Source organism: Saimiri boliviensis, chromosome 9, assembly GCF_048565385.1.
Source record: "Saimiri boliviensis isolate mSaiBol1 chromosome 9, mSaiBol1.pri, whole genome shotgun sequence".
Classification (NCBI taxonomy): domain Eukaryota; kingdom Metazoa; phylum Chordata; class Mammalia; order Primates; family Cebidae; genus Saimiri; species Saimiri boliviensis.
The window spans coordinates 91545318-91568850 of record NC_133457.1 but is presented as its reverse complement, the minus strand read 5'-3'; the positions used below and the strand labels follow the sequence as shown (position 1 = coordinate 91568850).

At 42.9% G+C, this 23533-nt stretch overlaps 1 protein-coding gene and 1 pseudogene across 3 annotated transcripts; one reads left to right on the top strand and one right to left on the bottom strand.

Annotated features, from left to right (window-relative positions):
* The window catches only part of LOC101039129 (small ribosomal subunit protein eS4-like), a 41554-nt pseudogene extending 38544 nt beyond the window's left edge, over positions 1-3010 (bottom strand).
* On the top strand, positions 2236-19137 carry PRNP (prion protein (Kanno blood group)). Of its 3 annotated transcripts, none has more exons than XM_039479609.2 (2): positions 2236-2320; positions 16757-19137. In XM_039479609.2, the coding sequence occupies exon 2, from the start codon at positions 16767-16769 to the stop codon at positions 17547-17549; it is 783 nt and encodes a 260-aa protein (XP_039335543.1). In that variant the 5' UTR covers positions 2236-2320; positions 16757-16766; the 3' UTR covers positions 17550-19137. The 3 variants fall into 3 exon arrangements, with proteins under 3 accessions (XP_039335543.1, XP_074262390.1, XP_074262391.1); XM_074406289.1 differs by lacking the exon at positions 2236-2320 and adding an exon at positions 2377-2440; XM_074406290.1 differs by lacking the exon at positions 2236-2320 and adding an exon at positions 12470-12493.
* Positions 19138-23533: the final 4396 nt, after the last annotated feature.

Below are 23533 nucleotides of genomic sequence, written 5' to 3'. Positions count from 1 at the left end.
TCCCTCCAAGCTGAGACCACCATGCCATGAGGAAACCAGGCTACACAGAGAAGCCAGAGGTAGGCACCCCAGTCAGTACATCTGATCTTCAAGTCCTCCCAGCCCAGGTGCCACTCATGCAAATGCATAGGCTTCGGATGACTGCAACCCCCAGCTATCAAAGCACCTATAGACTTAGAGTCTTCTCAACTGACACCCCAAACATCATGGGGCAGAATCAAGTCCCCATTGTGCCTGTCCAGCTCCCTGGCTTAAACAATCCATTAGCATAATAAAATGGTAGTTGTTTTAAACCACCTAAGTTGTGGGGTATTTCCAGTACATCAGTAGTAACTAGAATAGGGCATAAGGCAATTCCCTTTGGTTTCCTAATTCCTCCCCTCCAAGAAATCCCAGGGTATTTGAGCCCTTTCCTGATGGAGGAAAGCAGTCAACCAGAACATATGATTATTTTGAGGAAAAGAGGGGTTTTAGGATCTTGGAACCAAGCTTTACAGGGCCCCTTCTGCCAGTGGGAAGCCAGCCCCTTGCCTGGGCTGATCTAGTCACCCACTTCCAGCCCCACCCTGGCCCAGTCCTCCTTGCAGCCCCTGAGCCTCTAGGAGACTCAAAGAGACACTGTGCTGCCTGCTGAGTTCATCACCCAGTGAGCCATCTGAGAAAAAAAGGTAAGGTTCAGAACGTGATGTCAACCTAAGCATTACATAAGACTGATAGGATGTAAAACAGCTTCACTGCCTAGTGCTCATTCTAATTGGCCACAATCCAGTCAGTCCTCCCTGTTGCACTGAGTCAGCTCCCTCCAAAGACGGCGCTTTCCAGACCTCTCATTGCCCTTTCCCAGCAGATCTTTCAAGTGCTCACCCACACTCACATAAACATGGCCCAGGCACTGTTTTACAGCAGCTCTCCTCTGTGCATTCTCCTGGCTTCTCCAGTCACTTGTCCTCCTCACCCCAACTTGAGTGATAATGATTGGTCCTGAGATGCAAATATTTAATGCAAATATGTTTACAATCAATGGAGCATCAGCTTTTTTTTTTTTTTTTTTTAAAGAGAAAGAGAGTGAGACAGGGTCTTGCTCTGTAGCCCTGTGGCCCAGGCTGGAGTGCAGTGGCCGATTACAGCTCACTGTAGCCTCTACCTCCTGGGATCAAGCAATCCTCCCACCTCAGCCTCCCCAGCAGCTGGGACTACAGGCCTATGCCACCACTCTCAGCTACTTTTTTTTTTTTTTTTTGTAGAGATAGGGTCTCACTATGTTGCCCACTCTGGTCTCAAACTCCTGAGCTCAAGCAATCTTCCTGCCTTGGTCTCTCAAAGTGCTGGGATTACAGGTGTGAGCTACTGCATCTGGTTGTCAACATTCTTAAATCTCTTTCCTTACATGCTTCCTAAACCTCTCACCTGAAACGAGGATACTAGATATCCTATCTTGCTCAGGGCAGGCCTGGTTTATGCTCATTTCAATCCTAAAAGTGCCCAATTTGGGTAATAATTTATAAGATTCCCCCTCCAATTCCTGTCCTATCACTTCACCCCTTGCCCTCCTTTGAAATGAGACAAACCTCTGCCAAAGTTGTCAGCAGGAATCCTGGGCAAGAACACACCACCTTGTTTCATAGAAGGTATCTCAGGTAATGTGATGAGAGTTTTTTAAACGGAGTTCATTTTTCTCATTTTTATTAATATAACCACCTAAATCATCTTTTTTGCCTTAAAAAAAGGACAAAGTGAATGAACAGGTGATAGCCAGTGTCCTTTCTAGGCCTCAAAATTTAAGAGTTTATGTGAAAATTTATAAATATTGATCTCAATCCAGGGTAAGCAACATTTTTGTTTTCCTCTTTAGAAATTTCTGGTTGCCAAAGTTCCAGAAATTGCTTCCTCATTCCCCTTCATTTTCTCGAGTTCTACATTATGTAACGGGGAGCTGGAGCTTTGGGCCGAATTTCCAATTAAAGATGATTTTTACAGTCAATGAGCCACGTCAGGGAGCGATGGCACCCGGAGGCGGTATCAACTGATGCAAGTGTTCAAGCGAATCTCAACTCGTTTTTTCTGGTGACTCATTCCCTGCCCTGCTTCGGAGCGCCGCACCCTTTAACACAAACCTCGGCCGGCTGCCCGCCGCGGGCACGGAGTGTGCGCCAGTCCGCGCGGCAATTGGTCCCCGCGCCGACCTCCGCCCGCGAGCGCCGCCGCCTCCCTTCCCCGCCCAGCGTCCGTCCCCCATTGGCCCCGCGCGTCGCCTGCCCTCCGCACCAGTCGCTGACAGCCGCGGCGCCGCGAGCTTCTCCTCGCCTCACGACCGAGACAGGTAAACACCGGGGGTGGCGGGGACACGGGCAGGGGCAGACGAGCCGCTGAGGCCGAGTGATGACCCCGGGCCTCGGGCCCCAGGTGCGAGGGCGCCCGACCGGACAGCGTCGGGACCGCGGTAAGGAGGGGCGGGGGACTGCCCCGAGGGCACGTGACGGGTCTCGGGCCTGCCCCAGTGCCCTGGTCTCGGCTCAGGTGGGGCGGCTTGGCTCCGCTTTTCGGGTTAGGAACCCTCCCTTCACTCCGCGAGGGGGGTGGGGGAGCTGGCGGAGCCCCTGGAGGGAGGTCGGTGGCGCGCCGGGTGTCGCAGCGCCCCCTGCACCCAGCCGTGGGTCCGGCCCAGCGACCAGGGAACTCCCGGAGGGCCGCCAGCGGGCTCTGCGGGGCGCGGGGCGAGTAGGGGGGCCTGGGGGCAGCGGGGCCCGGTCCTTGCGCCGTCGGTCGCCCCTCGGAGGCCGGGGTCGGGACCCAGGACGCCGCTCGGCAAGGCCCGGCGCTTCCCGGATACCCAGAGGGTGCTTGTGGAGATGGGGAGGCGGGCGCCCGCCGGGGGAGTTACGGAGCGCCGCAGGGCCTACCGCCGCAGCCGCCTCACTGCTCCCGGGAGGCGGCCCCGCCCTTCATCCTCTCGGCCGGAGTTTCTCCGAGGGAGGCCGCAGCCGAGCAGCTGTCGCCACCGCGTGAGGAAGGGGCCCACGCGGGCGGGCGGGGGCGGGGCCTCGGGCCTCTGTGGGGGCGGGGTCCCGGCAGGCCCCGCCTTCTGTTCGAGACCTGCAGGGAGGGAGGAGCTGCGGTTCTGCCTCCGGGCCCCAGGTGCGACGGCGACCCCCGCTTGGCCTGTCACACTCCTCCCCGTCCCCTAGAGGAAGAACGCTGGCCATGGGGGGCTCCAATGGACAACCAGTCTCGGATGACGACCCTTGGGTCACCGGGCTTCCCACCTGTGAGGCAGGCGCCTTCACGTTTCATTATTAAAACAATGGGGAGAAATCCATGTTTATGATCCTTTTTAAGGAATTTTTTGTCCTTCTCTTTGTAGTGGCTGTAGGAAATCAATTTTTTTTTTTTACCTCGTAATTCCACCACTGTCACATCCATCCTCGCCATCGCAAAACCACAGCTCCCTGTTTTTGTTTCCTAGCCTCCAGATTCTCACACAACACAGTGCAATTTCACTGCTGTAATGTTGAGGATCTTCATGACCACGTTATTTTCTTGTTATTAGAGCATCACGGTTTAATTAGCAGTTCCCCATATGTAGAACATTTGAGATGTTTCCCCGTTTCCTTAGGAAAAACTCCTGGTAGAATAGGATTGAGGATTTTTACAAATATAATTATCAGAAACATAGGAACAGGAAATTGGAAAAATATGTTAAACCTCTGGAAAAATCAACAACACTCTTAGATTTGTAGGAGAAAGGAAAAATCACCAAAGGAAAGAAGCAATTTTACTTACACAAACACTGAGAAAGTCTTACAGTGAAAAAGAGCTAACCAGAAAGGGGAAAGGCAGGCAGAGAGGTAGGATGTCATTTGTATGTTATTTGTATCTAACAGAAGTTTTCCATACTGAAAAAAAAATATTAAGATTATAATAGATAAATAATGAAATGATGAGTCATTTACACAATAAAATGCAAATTAGAGCATGTTGGGGTTATCATTTTACGTTTATTAAACTAACCAAAATGAGTAATAGTAACTTGCTGGAAGGTTGCCCAAAACTTGGCATTTTCAAGTGTCCGGGAAGCGGCAGCTCTTTGGGATCAGAAAGATGGTTCTGCAGTCAATTTTGCGACTTTGGACAGGCTACTTAATTTCCTGATCCTTCTTTTGTCCATTCATAGAATGGAGGAAATGATGCCTGCTTCCTGCGTCTGTTGCAAAGATTGACCAACTATGTAAAACTCACTCTTGCTATGTATGCATTATTGGGGGCATTTTGAGCCAGTACAACCCTTTTGTAAAACAATCTGGTGATGCATTAAGAAATTGTAAGCTGTGACCCAGAAACCCCACTCCTGAGAATTCACCTGCAATGGAAGAACCAAACAAAAAAGCAGGCACATATTCCTAGCAGAATGATCTAAAATTAGAATCAACTGGCCAACAGCCTAAATGTATAACAGCAGGGCAGTAGCTAAGAAAATTATGACACGTTAACTGAAATGAACATTATATAACCATCAAAACTTATTATTTTGGAGTCTGTGATATGTGGGGGGAAACTGGTAAGTAAAAAAAGTGGGTTACTAAACTGCACCTGCTTACTCTAACATGAATGCATATGTGAAAAATCTGAAAGGAAAGGCACAGAAAATGGACATTTTAATTGAAATTGTAGGTGATCTTAATTTTCTTCTAGTGGATACATTATATATTGTTCTCACTAAATAAGGACATTTAAAAAATAGCTCACAGGTTTTAATTTTTTTTTTTTTTTTTTTTTTTTGAGACAAAGTCTCACTCTGTCCCCAGGCTGGAGTGCAGTGGCGAGATCTCAGCTCACCGTAACCTCCGTCTCTCGGGTTTAAGGAATTCCCCTGCCTCAGCCTCCCAAGTAGCTGGGACTACAGGCACGTGCCACCACGCACAGCTAATTTTTGTATTTTTAGTAGGGACGGTGTTTCACAATGTTGGCCAGGATGGTTTTAATCTCCTGACCTCATAATCCACCCGCCTCAACCTCCCGAAGTGCTGGGATTACAGGTGTGACCCACCATGGCTGGCCCACAGGTTTTAATTTTTTTAATGAAATGGACCACAGTTTTCTGTGTGTGAAAGAAAGGAGAGCTTGTTATATTTGCTATTTAGAATAAAAGATTTTTAACCAACCTTGTTTCCTTTTTCTAATTTTTTTTAGTTACTTAGTAATTTAGTAATTTGTATATTGGGATTTTTTTGCTGTTGTTTTGTTGTTGTTGTTGTTGTTTGTTTGTTTGTTTTGAGACAGAGTTTCGCTCTTGTTGCTCAGTCTGGAGTGCAATGGCGTGATCTCGGCTCACCGCAACCTCCACCTCACAGGTTCAAGCGATTCTCCTGCCTCAACCTCCTGAGTAGATGGGATTATAGGCATGCACCACCATGCCCAGCAAATTTTGTATTTTTAGTAGAGATGGGATTTCTTCATGTTGGTCAGGTGTATATTGGGTTTTTTTTTAAGAATCAGTTCTTAGATTCGTTTATCAATTCTAGTTTGTTGTTGTTAAGGACTCCTGAAACTTTTTCAAAACTGAACAATTTCAGCCATGTCTAAGCTTTCTGTCTTCTTGGAGGCACAAATCCAGTTTAGCTGAGCCACAACAGATTGTACATATCCTGCAGAACCTCTGTGGCCTTATGACAGTTGAAAGTCACCAACTGTCACAGAAAATGAGGGTCAGGAAAGGCTGTGATCACGGGCCTCTGATCCAGAGGCCACTTGGGTTCATCTGTGTAACTCACACCTCATTTCTTGTAAAATCACCTTGATTTTGCAGGGAAATGGCCACAGATTTTTAGAATTATGCTGAATTATATAAGGGAGTGGCCATTTTAAAAATAATGTAATTAAACAACAACAGTAACATAACAGATATTTCTGCACCACATTGACACTGAACATGGCTCTCAACCAACTGGCCAAACCACGGTGAAAGATTCTCTAAACTTTAGTTTTAACTTACCTTGTCCATTCTCCCTTTTCAGATCTTATTTCTTCTTCCAAGGCAACTATATCCTCTGTGAACTGCTGCATGTTAAACATTCAAAACATGTCTATATCTAACCCAGTGATGGCTACAGCATTATAAAATAACTCCTAAGTGAATAGTGTGTGCAGCAATTCTCACAGCGGGGAGAATTTTTTTTTTTCTCTCAATGTGTTAACCAGTCCTTTTTCTCCAAGTATATTCTACTTAAACTGTTACAGTATTGTGTGATCACTTTAAGGGAGGTAACCCTTTAATGAAAAGCATTATAAATGTTAAAGATTAGACCCCTGAGGGCCTAGCACTGAATGAAGCCTAATCATGGGTGCCAGTTCCCTGAGAAGCTTTTATAGATCACAAATCCCATTGCTAAGCACTCTGCGGCTGGCTTGGTTTGGGTTCCGGCAATGTTGTTTTTCAGAATCTCTTTCGGGTAATTTTGATGATGGATCATGTTGGGGACCCTTTGCTCTATTCAGTTTGTGGCTTCTGGGTGCCGTGAAAAACCCCTACCACCAATTTTTGTGCAACATTTTATATAGCTCAGATCAAGTTCTTTATGGACCTCAAAAGATTAAAATATAACAAGAGAGTTTACTTAGCTCAGAAAGACAAGGGACATTATGGGGTGAAGGTTGGGGGGCTGTTTGACATTTGCCACTTCCCAATGTAACTAATTAAGCTTCAAGTTGTAATATGTTATATGGGCTGGAAGGCTTTGGTGTCTGTATTTGGATCTCAGCTCCAACACCTTGGGCTGCTAAAACCTTGGGATAAGTTCTTACCAGCTCTGACTCTCATTTTCCATCCATAAATGGGAATAAGATGAATAACTTATTGGAGTTATTCATGGAGTAACTTATGGATCTTTTTGTACCCTCTCTCTGGTTCCATTGTTTTGCCTTTCTGCTCATGCACCAATGCCATGCGATCTTACTGTTAACTCTTAACACCTAGCAGGTCAAATACACTCTGGATTATCTTCTCATTAAAAATTTTCTCCAGTCATTTGAGTTTTGAGTATCATTTCATTATGTCTTTTCAAATCCCTTTTGAATTCTTTTTCAAATTTATTTGTTTTTTAATTTGACAGATAAGATTATATGTATTGTGTACAAAATTAGAAAGAGAGCTTTTCCTCTAAGATCTGAAACAAGAAAAGTATGCTCACATTCACCAGTTCTGTTCAACCTATAATACTGAAAGTCCTAGCCAGGACAGTGAGACAAAAGAAATAAAGAGCATCCAAATTTGAAAGGAAAAAGTTAAATTGTTCCTATTTGGAGACGATTTTATACTTAAAAAACCCTGAAGACTCCACTGGAAAACCATCAGAACTAATAAATTCAGTAAAGTTGCAGCGTACAAAATTAACATATAAAAATCAGTAGTGTTTCTATATGCCAACAGTGAATTCTCTGGAAAGAAACAAAAAGAAAGTCCCATTTACAATAGCTACAAAATAAAATATTTCAGAATAAATTTAGCCAAGATAGTGAAAGATCTCTATGCTGAAAACTATAAAACACTGATGAAAAAAATTGAAGAAGACACAAATAGAAAGCCTGTACTCATGGAGGAATAATTAATATTGTTAAAATGTCCGTACTATCTAAAGTGATCTACAGCTTCAGTAGAATTCCTATCAGAATACCAATGACATTCTCAGAGAAATAGAAAAACAATCCTAAAATTTGGTGAAGGTGGCATCCTTGTCTCATTTCAGATCTAAGAGGAAAAGCTCTGTTTTTCATCATTAAGTATGATGTTAGCTGCAACTTTGTTATATGTGGCCTTTATTGTGTCAAGGTACAATCCTTCTATACCTAATTCATTGAGAGTTTTTATTATGCAAGAATGTTGAATTTTGTCAAATGCTTTTTCTGCATCTGTTGAAATGATTTTATGTTTATTGTCTCATTCTGTTAATGTGATATATCACACTTACTGATTTGTGTATGTTGAACCATCCTTGCATCCCTGGATAGATCCCGTTTTATCATGGTAAATTATCTTTTTAATGAGCTGTTGAATTTGCTTTGCTAGAATTTTGTTAAGAATGTTTTCACCTAGGTTCGTCAGGGATATTGGCCTATACTGTCATTTTCTTGTGTGTGTGTGTGTTTTGTGGGTGTGTTTTGTTTGTTTGTTTGTTTATTTTTGAGATGGAGTCTTGCTCGTCACCAGGCTGGAATACAGTGGTGCAATCTCAACTCACTGCAACCTCTGATTCCCAGGTTCAACCAATTACTCTACCTCAGCCTCCTGAGTAGCTGGGATTATAGGCACGCACCACCACACCTGACTAATTTTTGTATTTTTAGTAGAGACGAGATTTCACCATGTTTACCAGGATGGTTTCTTGCGGTTTTTTGTGGGACTTTGAGATCTGGGTAATGTTGGTTTCTCCTATTAATTTCTGGTTGTATACCATTGTGCTCAGAAAAGAAACTTAATATGATTTCAGTCTAATTAAGTTGGTTAAAACTTGTTTTATGGCCTAACATATGATCTATCCTGGAGAATGCTCCATGTGCTGTTTAGAAGAATGTGTATTCTGCAGTTGTTGGATGGAATGTCCTGTATTTGTCTGTTTACGTCCATTTGGTCTGAGTGAAATGTAAGTCTGATGCTTCCTTATTTATTTTCTTTTTAATTCACCTGTCCAAAAAATCTGAGAGATCCAAAGCAAACAGGGGGTTGTAAAATTACCTTTCAATTCTGACTGAAATTGTGTTTACTTTGGGGATTATTTACTGATAACTTGGTATTTTTCAATATTGGCTCCCTGAGCAAAAAGTGTTGTATGTCTTTCTCTTTTTCCAGTCTTCTTTTATGTCTCAGTAAAATTTTGTAGCTTTCCTACTACTTATTTTCAGATTAAATCCTAGATATTTTCAATTTTTACTGCCATTATGATGTTTTTCCCCATGAAATCTTTAATTATAGCTGATTTAGGGACTCACTGAGTTTTGATTTGTTGATTTAAAAAACTACCACCCTATTAAACTCACTTATTTGTTCTAAGACATTTTTTGAGATTTTCCTGAATTTTCCAGATAAAAGAATTATACCTAGATGAATTTATAGAATAACCTAATCAAATAAAAGTAATAGATTATTGTTTACCACATTAATGAGAATGCTTTTCCTCTTAAAATTATGATACTGTGTGCTTTTGTGTTCGTGACAACAATTCTTTATGATGGAAAGAGACTATCATTCCAGTTCTATAGAAACATTTTAAAAATAGCTTTAATTTTTAAAAATTTAGGAATGAATATTGATTTTCATTGAAAACTTTTCAATATCTGAAGAAAATCTTTTTTCTTCCTAACCTATTAATAGATTCCTGATTTTCAGCCATTCTTGTATTCCTAAAATAATCCATATGGGTCACAGTGTATTCTTCTTTAACTAAACTGTTAAAATAAGCTGGGTACCATTTTTTTGGATTTTGGCACCTGTGTGAGAGGAGGCTCCCATGGCAGGAGCTAGTGTGCCCATCTGCATACTAGCATTTGAATCTTGGCCCTTTATCCCATTGGCTCTAAACACATGTCAGGCGAAGATGCCCAAATATTTATCTCTCCTGAGTTCCAGATTTCCATAACAATTGCCTAAATTGATACTGCCACTTGAATGTCTCATAGATGTGGCAAAGTTTACATGTCCAAATGGAAACTCTTGGTTTTCTTTCCCAAGCATGGCCCTCCACCAATTTGTCCTATTTCAGTAGGTAGCATCACCACCATCTCCCTGGTTATGGAGGCCCCAGACCTGGGCAACTCTCACTCCTCCATCCACTCAACCAGCAAGTCTCATTGGCTCTTTCTGTAAAATATGTCTCATTTATTCACAGCCTGCCAACTGCATGGACTCCATCCCAGGCCACACCACCATCTTCTTGCAGTAATTTCTTAACTGGTCTCTCCATTTCCTTTCTTGCCCCACTAAATTTTCTTCTATTGAAGAAAAAATATTTTCTAGACATAAGGTTTCACCATGTTGCTCAGGCTGGTCTCAAACTCCTGGGCTCAAGCAATCCTCCTGCTTAAACCTCCCAAAGTGCTGGGATTACAGGCTTGAGCTGAGCTTTTTAAAAAAAAACAATTCTATGACATTACTGTCCTACTAAGACCCTTTACTGGCTCCGCACTGCTTTCAGAAGAAGATAGAAATTTCTCTCTGTGGCCCATGAGGCCCTCCTGATATGACCCTCACCACCTTCCTAGTCTCAGCAGTCCCCCTGCCGCTATATCATGGGTCTCCTCAGATTTGATCTTTTTGGTCCTTAAGCCCACCAAGCTAAGTATCTTACTCACAACTGTCCTCATCCCCTAGCACAATTCTTGACCCTTAAAATTCTGACACTTAAAATATATGTTAAGCTAATCAATAAATTATTGTGCCAGGCATATATTGGGGGTCACCTATATATTGTGGGTCACCTATGTATAGGTGTATAGGTGTGGCTCACACCTATAAACCCAGCACTTTGGGGGATGGGGCATGCAGATTGGTTGAACCCAGGAGTTCAAGACCAGCCTGGACAATATGGAAAGACCCCCATCATTACTAAAAATACAAAAAAATAGCCAGCCATTGTAGTTCATACCTATGGTCCCAGCTACTCGGAAGGATCACTTGAGCCCGTTGCTGGGAAGTTACAGAGAGCTGAGATCATGCCACCACACTCTGGCCTGGGTGGCAGAGTGAGACACTATCTCAAAAAAAAGTTACAGTACTATAAATATATTACAATGTGTAATTTTTGACAGCTTTTTTCTCCATTTCTTCTATGGTTTTTGGTCAATTCTAGTCTTCTATTTTTTTTTAAGATGACACATACTGCCTGAGCATGGTGGCTCACACCTGTAATCTCAGCACTTTGGGAAGCCAAGGCAGCAAGATCGCTTGAGCCCAAAAGTTTGAGATGAGCCTGGGCAACATAGCAAGACCTCTTCTCTACCAGAAAAGAAACAACAACAACAACAAAAAGAAACTGGCACATACTAGTTATTCCATAAATATTTGTTAAATACATTAACTCTCAAATTGATTTTTATAATTTACATTTTAACAGAAAGACAATCCATCTCAGAGATATTTTTATTCATTAAGGATAGTTGTATATAGTAATTTATTATTATTTTAAAGCATTCTCTAAGGCTATTTCCTCTTATAGAGATATGTTTTCTCAATATAGAGATATGTTTTCTAGTGATGTGTGTGTTACATTTTCAAATAACTCTTAATTTTATTTAGAAATTCCATATTTTTCTGGGTTTTATTTGTTAAATTCTTTCATCTCTACTATTAATTTATAACTATGGCAATTTTGCAGTTTTCTGTTTTCTTCTCTTTCTGAGTTGAATAATCATTTACTTTATTTCACCTTTTCTATTCAGTCATATTATCCATGTTCCTCTGATAGCCATGTAGGTTCCAAATCCTCACATTTTTCAGCTTTCTTAAAAAATATATTTTTTTTTTTTTTGCTATTCTGATACACATAAGTGTTATATCATTTTTGTTTCATTTTTGTCATATTCTTAATGATTTTGATTATATTTTTCTATCCTTTTGGGTTTTTCTCTTAGATAAATTATCAGTTTCTTTTGACCATTTATTTGTGTTGGAATTACTGTCTCTTAATGCTCTGTAAGAATTCCTTGCAAGTTCTAGAATCCTCTGTTGGTTTTAACTACTACAAGTCCCTTTTACCATTGTGTACTCTTTCTATTAACTTTGTCCAGAGTCAGCTTTATCATGTTGAACAAGAATCTTTAAATTTTTTTTTAACTTTTAAATTCAAGGGTATAAATGCAGGTTTGTTACATGGGTAAACTTGTGTTATGGGGGTTTGTTATGCAGATTACTTCATCACCCAGGTACTAAGCGTAGTACGCATTAGTTGTTTTTCCTGATCCTCTCCCTCCACCACCCTCTGATAGGCCCTAATGTGTGTTGTTCTTCTCCACATGTCCATGTGTTCTCATCATTAACTCCCACTTACAAATGAGAACATGCAGTATTTGGTTTTCTCTTCCTGTGTTAGTTTGCTAAGGATAATGGCTTCCAGTTCCATCCACATCCCTGCGAAGAACATGATCTCACTCTTTTCAGGGGTTGCATAGTATTCAATGGTGTATATATACCACATTTTCATTATTCAGTCTATCATTGATGGACATTTAGGTCTTTGCTGTTGTGAATAGTGTTGCAATGAAAATACATGTGCATGTGTCTTTGTAATAGAATGACTTATATTCCTTTGGTTATATACCTAGTAATGAGATTACTGGGTCAAATGGTATTTTTGTCTTTAGGTCTTTGAGGATGTAATCAAATGCATCAGTTATTTGCCTTATGGTTTGTGCTTTTTGTTTGAAAAGGTCTTCCCCCATTCCTCCTCCAGGTCACAAAGACGTTTGCCAATATTTTCCTCTTCTAGAACCATACTTGTGCCTTTCACATGTAAGTCTTGGATCCATCTAGAGTTAAGTTGTGCATGTAGTTAGGGATCCAGTTTTCTTTTTCTTGTTTCCCAGAAGCATGAAACCTTCCTCCTTTATTTATTTGTGATGCCCGCATCAGCACACATCAAGTCCGCGCTAAAGTGTATCTACATGAGCTTCTCTCTCACCTTGCTCCTCTGTGTCCTTTGGTCTCCCCATCTTTACCGTCCAGTCTTCCTCACTGTGGTTTTTTAGTGATTTCATGTCTGCTTTGGCAGATTCCCTCCTCTTTGCACTTTTTTTTAAGGTTGACCTTGTTATTCATGGGCATTTTCTTCCCCATATGAGTTTATTGAACTTGTCAAAAAATCCACCTGGAATTTTAACTGGTATTTTATTGAGATGACCAGTTCATTTGAGGATAATGGACATCTTTATAAATCTGAGTTATCACAATCAAGACCATGAAATGCCTCTCCATTTTTTTTCAGATTATCTGCTATGTTCTTTGTATTCGAGTTATAATTTTTCACCCATTGGAAGTCTTTTCTTAATTATTTCCTAGCCACTTTACAGTTTGGTTGTTACTGTGAATATCTATATTTTCTTCTGGTCAGTTATTGCTAGTGTAGAGAAATGCTGTTGATTTTTGTAAGCTGACCTTCTGTCCCACAGTCTTGCATGCTAGTGTTGGTTCTCATGTTACCCCTGTTGATTCTGTTGGATTTTCTATGTGCATGATCATACTATTTGCAAATACTGTCAGCTAGAGCTCTTTTCTTGCCATTCTTACACCTGTTACTTCTTTGCATATGGCCTTGGACAGCATCTTGAGTCCCATGACAGTGGACATCCCTGTCATGTTTCTTAGCGTATTCTTAGTATTCTTCTTAGTAATAAACAAGTGTTGACCACTACCATATACTTAATAGAATATCTTGAAATATGCCAGAGGACTAGACTGCTACCTGACTGCTGACAGAGAGTATCCTAGATGAATAGGTCCCCAGACATGCAGTGTCCTCTCACCATCCATCTCCACTTCAAAATTGTCTGGCCCCACCCACCTTCTGTGCTTGGTTCTCCTCTGTGCTTCCCTCACTATGCCATGTTCTTGCCTGTTCAGGTATCTCTAAGAGCTCATAGATCATTAACTCTTACAGTTTTAAATGAGGAACGTTCAAAGCCCGACTCAGTGTCATTCCCTGCAGTCTCCTCGTCCTCCCAGCTTGCCCATTTCAGGGATTTGCTGATAGATCCAGCCAGCCAGAGTCTACTGCAGTAGCTGGCACATGAAATGCATATTTATTTAACTGAATTGAAAATGTTAGCTGGCCATTGTAGAAAATAGTATTTATTTTTATTTGTTTTGTTTTGTTATTCTTTTTTTATATTTTTGTTTTTCTTATTTTTATTGAAAATAGTATTTTGTAAATTTATAAATATGATTCTCTTTGTACATCCATTATAAATATTTAGTGTTTAGTTTGATTATTCCTTATGCTTTATAAGGAAATGTGTTTTCCCACTCATTCATTTGTCCAGCATTTATTTTGCATGTCTGTGGGTCAAGTGCTATGTCTAGGGACACTGCTGTGAGCAAAACCAACCCCCCCACCAAAGGAGCCTGCACACCAGTGGAGAACATGAACAAGAAGCACACAATAAATGACATAATACCTAAAGTAGTTGTAACTGCTCCAGAGAATAATGAAGCCAGGAAAGGGAATGGGCTCGGGGGTGCTATTTTAGATAGAGTGATAGGAAGAGCCCCCCTGAGCAGACTTTAGCCACATGAGTAGCTGGAGGAAGAGCCTTCTAGGACCAGGGAGCAGCAAGTGCAACAGCCCTGAGACAGGACGTGCTTGTCGGGTGTGAGGAGTGGTGGGAGGCCTGAACCAGGTCACATGGGGCCCAGCCAGCATGGCCACGACTTTGTGTTTTATCCAGAGTACAAAGGAGCTTCACTGAGGGACAAGGGAAGTAGACAATGTGACCCGCAACACTCAGTGGGGGCCAGGAGAGGAGCAGGGAGGCTGTTTGGGAGGCCGTTGAAGGAATCCGGTGAGAAGTGATAGAAGCACCAACTAAGATGGTCCTGTTGGAAAATGTGAGAAGCCAAAGTGCTTCAGATTGATTTTCAGGGTAGAGCTGCTGGGATTTGCTGATATCCAAAGTATGCTGTGAGAGAGAAAATTCAGTCACTCTAGAGCATTGGCTGGATTTGTCTCGTGGGAGTGAATGGAGAAGGTGCTGACATAAAAGCCCTTTAGATTGAAAGTTACTGATTGAGGGGATGGTCCCCTAGTTTGAGTTCCTGGGGTGTGTGAGTAGCAGGGAGGCCAAGAGCTGGGCCCCACGAGATCATGGGGACTCATCAAGGAAGCAGGCCTGCAAAGAACCTGCTCTTCAGACCCGCACCTAAAAGGGCCTCCAAAAACCTTAACTGTCATGACCTGAGTGCACGTACTTTAACTCCACTTGTAACTTTCAAATATGTTTTGATTTACTTAATGACCACCAAGACAAAACTTTCCATTTCAATGTTAGTAGAAACATAAACAGGATGTTTATTTATTTCATATTTTTTCTAATATTATCTAATTTAGTCATTATTTATGAAGGAGATGAAAATAATTTTCTAATTTTTAAAAAATGTGCAACTAATTGGATGATAGTTAAAGGTATGGGCTTTCTGAGTTCACAAACATGTTCCAAAACTGACAACAGTGATGGTTGCACATTTCATTAAATGAATGTACTAAAAACTATTGAACTGTACATGTTATGTGGTGAATTATATGGTATGTGAATTATATTTCAAAAAGCTAGGCATTGTTTTAAAAAAAATTTTAAAAAAGAAAGAGAGGGAAAAAAATTTGCAGATAATCCCAGCACTGGCACAAGACTAATCTCATTTGTTACAGTTTATGCCATTTTAGGTTTTATGGCACACAGTGATGATTTGGAGCCTAGGATTTGACCTAGGGTACAGCAGGTACTGTTTAGCAATCATTTTACTATTGTCATAGGTCTCTGCTCTTCTAGCTAAATACCCAGGGTAAATGAGCTCTTTAATCTGAAAAAAGATTTTTAATGTCATGAATGTACATTCTCCAAAGGGTCATAAATTGTCATTCTGGATGTTTGATTTATTTTTTGTTTCGGTACAAAAATTAGAAGAAAATAAATCACTCACAAAATATTAAATGAACTAAAACTCATTCATCGAGTCAGTGACTGCCTGTCTTGTGAACACAGCCCACTACCCCTATCTGAGCAGCCCCATCCACCTGTCTAGAGAGAGAGATGAATTTTCAAGTAGACTCCCAAAAGCCTGGATGTTTCATTTCTAGTAGACTTGTACTGAGAATTCCTTTGAAGAAATTCTTCTTGGCATTCTATGCTGAGGGGATATTAATTCTTTCACATCACAAATATCTATTGTGTCTTGCTCTGTCCAGGCACTGCTCTAGCCCCTGAGGATACAGTAGTGAACAAGAGATGCTTGTTCCCTGCTTACATTCCTACAGAGGAGAGAAGACATTGAACCGATTATTTAGAAAGATATGTAATTACTGTGTTGCCACACCCCCTTGGAGTCTTCCTAACTAGACATTACACTCACAAGACTTCCACAGGCTACACTATAGGCTTTGCTAGCCTCAGGTTCCTTAGAAGGGGACGCACCAGGGTCCTTGTGGTGTTCCACACATCAGCCAAGGACTTGTCTTCACTCCCAACCCCCTCAAGTGACTGCTTAGGTACAAGGAATGAGATCCATATTGGTGGGTAAAGGATTACTCTTGGCATACGAGCCCCATCCCCAACAGGAGCTGATATGCCCTATAACAGCCTGGTGGACACAGCTTCAAGGGTTCTCACCAGGACGTGCCTACTTCCTGCTTTAGAGCAGGAAGAATCACGGCCCTAAGGAACTCCCCCAAAAGTTTATGGTTCCTCGCAGTCCATGTGCAGCTTACTCATCAGAAGCAATTTTTCTTATAAATAACATTGCTGGCATTCCACCTTTATCAAGTTTCCAGGAACAGAGCCAGCAATTAACTTAGGGCAAGATTTGTTCTTGGAGCAGGAGAAAGGGTTGTGTTCAGCCTTTTCTGACCATTGTTTTTGTCCTAAGTGCTTCAGAAAAGTACAGGGTGGGAAGAGTGTTTATACTGAGCAGCTGATGCCATTGCTGTGCACTCATTCATTATGTAGCAAGTATTTAGTAGTTTCAGCATAAATATGGGACTCTGATGTTCTCCTCTTCATTTTGCAGAACAGTCATCATGGCGAACCTTGGCTACTGGATGCTGGTTCTCTTTGTGGCCACATGGAGTGACCTGGGCCTCTGTAAGAAGCGCCCGAAACCTGGAGGATGGAATACTGGGGGGAGCCGATACCCAGGCCAGGGCAGCCCTGGAGGCAACCGCTACCCACCCCAGGGTGGTGGCTGGGGGCAGCCTCATGGTGGTGGCTGGGGGCAACCCCATGGTGGCGGCTGGGGACAGCCCCATGGTGGCGGCTGGGGACAGCCCCATGGTGGTGGCTGGGGACAGCCTCATGGTGGCGGCTGGGGTCAAGGAGGTGGCACCCACAATCAATGGAACAAGCCCAGTAAGCCAAAAACCAACATGAAGCACATGGCTGGTGCTGCAGCGGCTGGGGCAGTGGTGGGGGGCCTTGGTGGCTACATGCTGGGAAGTGCCATGAGCAGGCCCCTCATACATTTTGGCAATGACTATGAGGACCGTTACTATCGTGAAAACATGTACCGTTACCCCAGCCAAGTATACTACAAGCCCGTGGATCAGTACAGCAACCAGAACAACTTTGTGCACGACTGCGTCAACGTCACGATTAAGCAGCACACAGTCACCACCACCACCAAAGGGGAGAACTTCACTGAGACCGACGTGAAGATGATGGAGCGCGTGGTTGAGCAGATGTGTATCACTCAGTACGAGAAGGAATCCCAGGCCTATTACCAGAGAGGATCGAGCATGGTCCTCTTCTCCTCCCCACCTGTGATCCTCCTGATCTCTTTCCTCATCTTCCTGATAGTGGGATGAGGAAGGTCTTCCTGTTTCCACCATCTTTCTAATCTTTTTCCAGGTCAAGGGGGTATCCACCTGCAGCCCTTTTAGTGGTGGTGTCTCATTCTTGCTTCTTTGTCCCTGATAGCCTAATCAATACCCCTGGCACTGATGGGCACTGGAAAATCTAGAGCAGACCTGAGATGCTGTTTAGTCAAACCCCCTTTGATTGAGCTCATCATGGGCCTTTGCTAATACTGGGCCAATAAAGATATAACAGCAAATAATCATTGGTTAATCTGGATGTATTTTTGGACTTAGTGCAACAGGTTGGGGCTAAAACAAATCTCAGAACAGTCTCAGATACCTTTGCCTGGATACCTCTGGCTCCTTCAGCGGCTAGAGCTCAGTATACTAATGCCCTGTCTTAGCAGAGATTTCATAGCTATTTAGATATATTTTCCATTTTAAGAAAACTTGACAACATTTCTGCCAAGTTTGTTAGGAGGCTGCATGACACTCTTTCAAAAAAATCCTAGAAATTCTTAGCTCTTGGGATGCAGGCTCAGCCCACTGGAGCATGAGCTCTGTGTCTGCAGAGAAATGGGGTGATGTTTTGCCTTTCACAGTACAGGCTACACAGCAACTGTTCATCAAGAGTAAATATCGCCACAACACTAAACCTCTGGCTAGAGGACATATTCACAGTGAACATAACTGTAGCATATATGAAAGGCTTCTGGGACTGAAAAATCTAATGTTTGGGAATGGTGCCCTTGTAGCAACCTCCCATTTTAGATGTTTAAAGAACCTATATGTGGCATTCCTTTCTTTAAACTATAGATAATTAAGGCAGCAGAAAAGTCAGTTACCTTCTAGACACTGAAGGCAAATCTTTGTCCATTTACCTGGAAACCAGAATGATTTGGACATAGAGGAGAGCTGCAGTTGTGAAAGCAGCAGCATCATAGAGGATGATGTCATGAAGAAAATGGTCCATGTGCAAAGAAAATAACTGCTTGCATTTCTTTATCTCTGTCTCATAATTGTCAAAAACCAGAATTAGGTCAAGTTTATAGTTTCTGTAATTGGCTTTTGAATCAAAGAATAGGGAGACAATCTAAAAAATATCTTAGGTTGGAGATGACAGAAATATGATTGATTTGAAGTGAAAAAAGAAATTCTGTTAACGTTAATTAAGGTAAAATTATTCCGAGTTGTTTGATATTGTCACCTAGCAGATATGTATTACTCTTCTGCAATGTTATTGGCTTGCACTTTGTGAGTATTTGATGTAAAAATATATATGTATATAAAATATAGCATAGGACAGACTTAGGAATTTTGTTTAGAGCAGTTAACATCTGAAGTGTCTAATGCATTAACTTTTTGTAAGGTACTAAATACTTAATATGTGGGAAACCCTTTTGCGTTGTCCTTAGGCTTACAATGTGCACTGAATCGTTTTATATAAGAATTCAAAGTGGACACCATTAACAGATCTTTGAAACATGCATGTACATTTTCTATATTTGTAACTTTGCATGTTCTTGTTTTGTTGTATAAAAAATTTATAAATGTTTAATATCTGACTGAAATTAAACAGGAGCCAAGATGAGCGCCACCTCCAGTGTCTGCTGTTGTATTTCCTGGTGCTTGCCCTGTGCTGGGGACAGTTTTGGGGGTTAATCTGAGCCAGGTGGTGCTTTCAGTCCTCCCTCTTCAAGTGATGGCCAATGGTTCATGCATCTGCCCCTATTCCTGCCCTCGTCCTCACTTCCCAGTTACCCACCAGTTCATCTCTGCTGCCTTTGCATTTTCTCCACAAGTATCGAAGTGGACTGAGCACTAGGAAAACAGCAAAGGCACTATTGCAGCAGGAGGAACAGTCGGGGAGCTTTTATCAGTCCTGGTTTAGATATAGATTTTCTTGGCAGGGTGCAGTGGCTCACCCCTGTAATCCCAGCACTTTGAAAGACCAAGGCGGGCGAATCACAAGGTCAGGAGATTGAGACCATCCTGGCCAACATGGTGAAACCCCGTCTCTACTAAAATACAAAAAAAAATTAGGCAGGTGTGGTAGCATAGGCCTGTGGTCTCAGCTACTCAAGAGGCTGAGGCAAGGGAATCACTTGGACCCTGGAGGTGGAGGTTGCAGTGAGCCGAGATTGCGCCATTGCACTCCAGCCTGGGTAATAGAGCAAGACTCTGTCTCAAAAAAAAAAAAGAAAGAAAGAAATAGATTTTCTTGATTAAAATGAAAATTAAGCTCTAAAATACTGTTGACCTTGAACAACACAGGCATTAGAGGCACTGACTCCCTGCACAGACAAAAATCTGCACAGAATTTTTTTTTTTTGAGATGGAATCTTGCTCTGTCGCCCAAGTTGGAGTACAGTGGCGCAATCTCGGCTCACTACAACCTCCACCTCCTGGATTCAAGTGATTCTCCTACCTCAGCCTCACAAGTAGTTGGGATTACAAGCACTTGCCACCATGCCCGGCTAATTTTTGTATTTTTAGTAGAGACAGGGTTTCACCATGTTGCCAGGCTGATCTTGAACTCAGCCTGAGGTGATCCACTCACCTCAGCCTCCCAAAGTGCTAGGATTACAGGTGTGAACCACCGCGCCCGGCCTGCATAGAACTTTTAACTCTCCTAAAACTTCATTGCTAATAGATTAATTGACTGCTGTTGGCCGGAAGCCTTACCAATAACATAAACAGTTAACACGTGTTTTGTATGTCATATATATTATATACTGTATTCTTACAATAAAGTAAGCTAGAGAAAATGTTATTAAATTCATGAGGAAGGAAAAGTGCATTTACTATTCACTGACTGGAAGTGGACCATCATAAAGGTCTTCATCATCATCTTCACATTGAAGAAGGCTGAGGAGGAAGTGAGGGAGACAGTCTTGCTGTCTGGTAGGTGGCAGAGGCAGAAGAAAATGTGTGTCTCGTGGACTCAATTCCCACCCGTGGTGTTCAAGGGTCACATGTACCGGCTTTATACCCCCCAATTCAGGCCCTAAAATAGTCTCAGGGCCTATAAGCCCTAGTGACACACTCTCCTCAGATTCAACACCTTTGGTCTGAAAGGCGACTTTGATTTCTCATAATATTTCAACTCATTGTCTCCATGTTCAGTGCACCAGCACTGTGCTACTCTTAGTTATCCTTGGCAGAAGTTTTCTTCTGCAACTAATTTGCGAAAGGTAGGGGATAATCAGAAGTGACAGTAGTTGAAATCACATTGTCAATATCTTAGCAAACGTCTGTGTTGTAAATGGGGAGTGCTCCTGGTAGTATAGGGTCTTTAAGGCTCACTCCAACCTGGCTAGGGAAACTCTACAGGGAGAGGCACTTGAAATTACAGAATTTATTGTACTCACAGGTCCTAGAGAGGGAGGCATGCCTTGCCAAACAGGGAGCCAGATTGGTGGAGCTCCCAGGAAGTGGGTGCAACTCAGCATATGCAAGAGAGAGACAGAACCCCTGGGCAAGTGCCTTTACTGGGAGCCAGGGTGGAAGACACAAGCCCAAGGTGTAGGATGCCTTTGAATGTCACGAGGCCACAGGGGAGGACAAGAAGTGGAACTTGTGGCAGGGACCAGCCTTATTACACTGGCACCTGGCTACCTAGGCAGGGTGCCCACTGCCTGTTTGTAGGATGTCAAGGCATCAGGAAAATACGAAGTTTTTAAAAGTTCACAACACAATGCCAATCTCCTGCAGTGATCAGAGGATCAGCTTTGTATTGAAGATGGAAAGATACCAATCAACTCCTTGAAACCTCATCACCCACAAAACTACTAAAGCAGAATGACAAATACAAAAATTCTTGGCCAGGCACAGTTGCTCATGCCTGTAATCCTAGCACTTTGGGAGGCCAAGGAAGGCAGATCATTTGAGGTCAGGAGTTCAGGACCAGCCTGGCCAACATGGTGGCCATCTCTACTAAAAACATAAAAAATTAGCTGGACGTGGTGGTACACAGTAGTAGTCCCACCTACTTAGGAAGCTGAGGCATGAGAATTGGTTGATTAACTATCATGGGCAACATAGTGAGGCCTCATCACTATTTAAAAAAAAAAAAAAAAGTATTGGCCGGGCACGGTGGCTCATGCCTGTAATCCCAGCACTTTGGGAGGCCAAGGAGGATAAATCACCTGAGGTCAGGAGTTCAAGATCAGCCTGGCCAACATAATGAAATCCCTGTCTCTACTAAAAATACAAAAACTTAGCTTGGCATGATGGCAGGTGCCTGTAATCCCAGCTACTTGGGAGGGTGAGGCAGGAGAATCGCCTGAACCCGGGAGGCAGAGGTTGCAGTGAGCCAAGATTGTGCCATTGCGCTCCAGCCTGGGCAACAAGAGCAAAACTCCATCTCAAAAATAAACTTTTTTATTATCTGCCTAAAATAATTTCTCAAAAATAGTCCACTGAGGAGACTTAAAATGTTTGGACCAGAGTGAATAACATCCACCTGTATCTTTCCCAGGCCTCATGTTTTCTTTTTGTTATTTTAAACTCATGTGAGTTACGCCAAAGCAATTTTCACTAAAAAAGAAAAGAAAAGAAATTTTAAATGACCAGCATAAGTGTAACTGAGTTCAATCCCCCAGAAAGAGTTCTTTGGAGAACAGCCAGGCACTGCCTTTGTTTTTCTTCCTCCCCATCTGGGCTAAGACCAGAGAAGTCAGTCTGTACACCTTCCCACTCTAAGGGGAGCCTTAATCCCGGTCAGAACTGAGCTTTTCCAGGCTCAAGGCCTGACCTTGCCAACTGATCTAAGCATTCTGTGCTTCATTTTCACCCAAGAAAAGTGACTTTTTCCCGGCTAGGGACCTCCTCCCCTAGGACTGAGCTCATCCTGAACTAATAGCCACGTATGTCCATCCTTTGTTCCATCCTTTGAGTCCCACCCATGTTGTTCAGGAAAGCTGCAGCTGGTCCACAGGCCTCACCTGTGCTTCTGCAGAGCTGCCCCTCCCTTCTCTGCCACAGCAGGGCTCCTGGAACCTGAGTGTGCACTTGCATCTGCAAATCCTGACTGTAGGTCTGTTTCTAACACGCTGTGCCAGGCCCGTGGTCCTCATTGTAACAAGGCTCTGGAGGTTCCCACACTGGAGTCTGCATCAGAAACCTCTGGAGGGCTTGTTAACACACAGATGGCTAAGCCCTATCTCCAGAGTTTCTGATTCCCCAGTACCAGGGTGGGGCCAGAGAATTTGCTTTTCTAACAAATTCCCAGGTGCTGCTGCTGGTGTGGAGGAAGATGCAAAAGAAGCAGAAGCCGCCCCGACCCAGAAATACTCACAAAGCTGCTATGGAGACCAGACACCTGCTGGGCGAGTGAGTGTGGGGATCCTGCCTGGGAGGAGGAGAGAGCTGGGAGCTCTAGTGGTGAATGCCAGAGGAGGTGTGAGGAGGTGATTAACTCCTGCTGTCTGAAAATACTGAAGCACAGCTGAGGCCTGAAGTCCACCCTTAGTGAGAGATTTAGCTAAACTTGGAAATGGTGCCCAGTCACTTGAGAACAGCACTTCTCAGACTCAGATGTACACACGAATCACCTGAGGAGCTTATTAAAATGTGGGTTCTAAGACCAGAGCTCTGAGGTGGGCTAGGAGATTCTGCAGTTCTAGAAGCTTCCAGGTGATGCAATACTGCTGGTCCAAGGACTGCTGTCTGAGAAACAAGGACCTAGAGGTCCAGGTCATCTTGAAGAGCTCTTCTAACCCTGGCCAAGAGCTTCGGGAAGCACTGGGGCCCAGGTATCGGGCAAGAGAGTCCTCACTTTCCTTGTTTGAACCCCAAGTGCTGCCTCTCACACATGATTTCCTTGTCTGGGCCCAGACAACAGAATCCGGGCAGAGGCTGGTAGCTTATCTCAGAACTAAAGAGAGTTGATTGCCCCTGGGGAGGGAGGGTTCGCTGAGGAATCTCAAAAGCCCTGCTGCAGATTTTTCACCCTCAGGATCCCCAATTCTTCTGAACCTTAACAGGCTTGC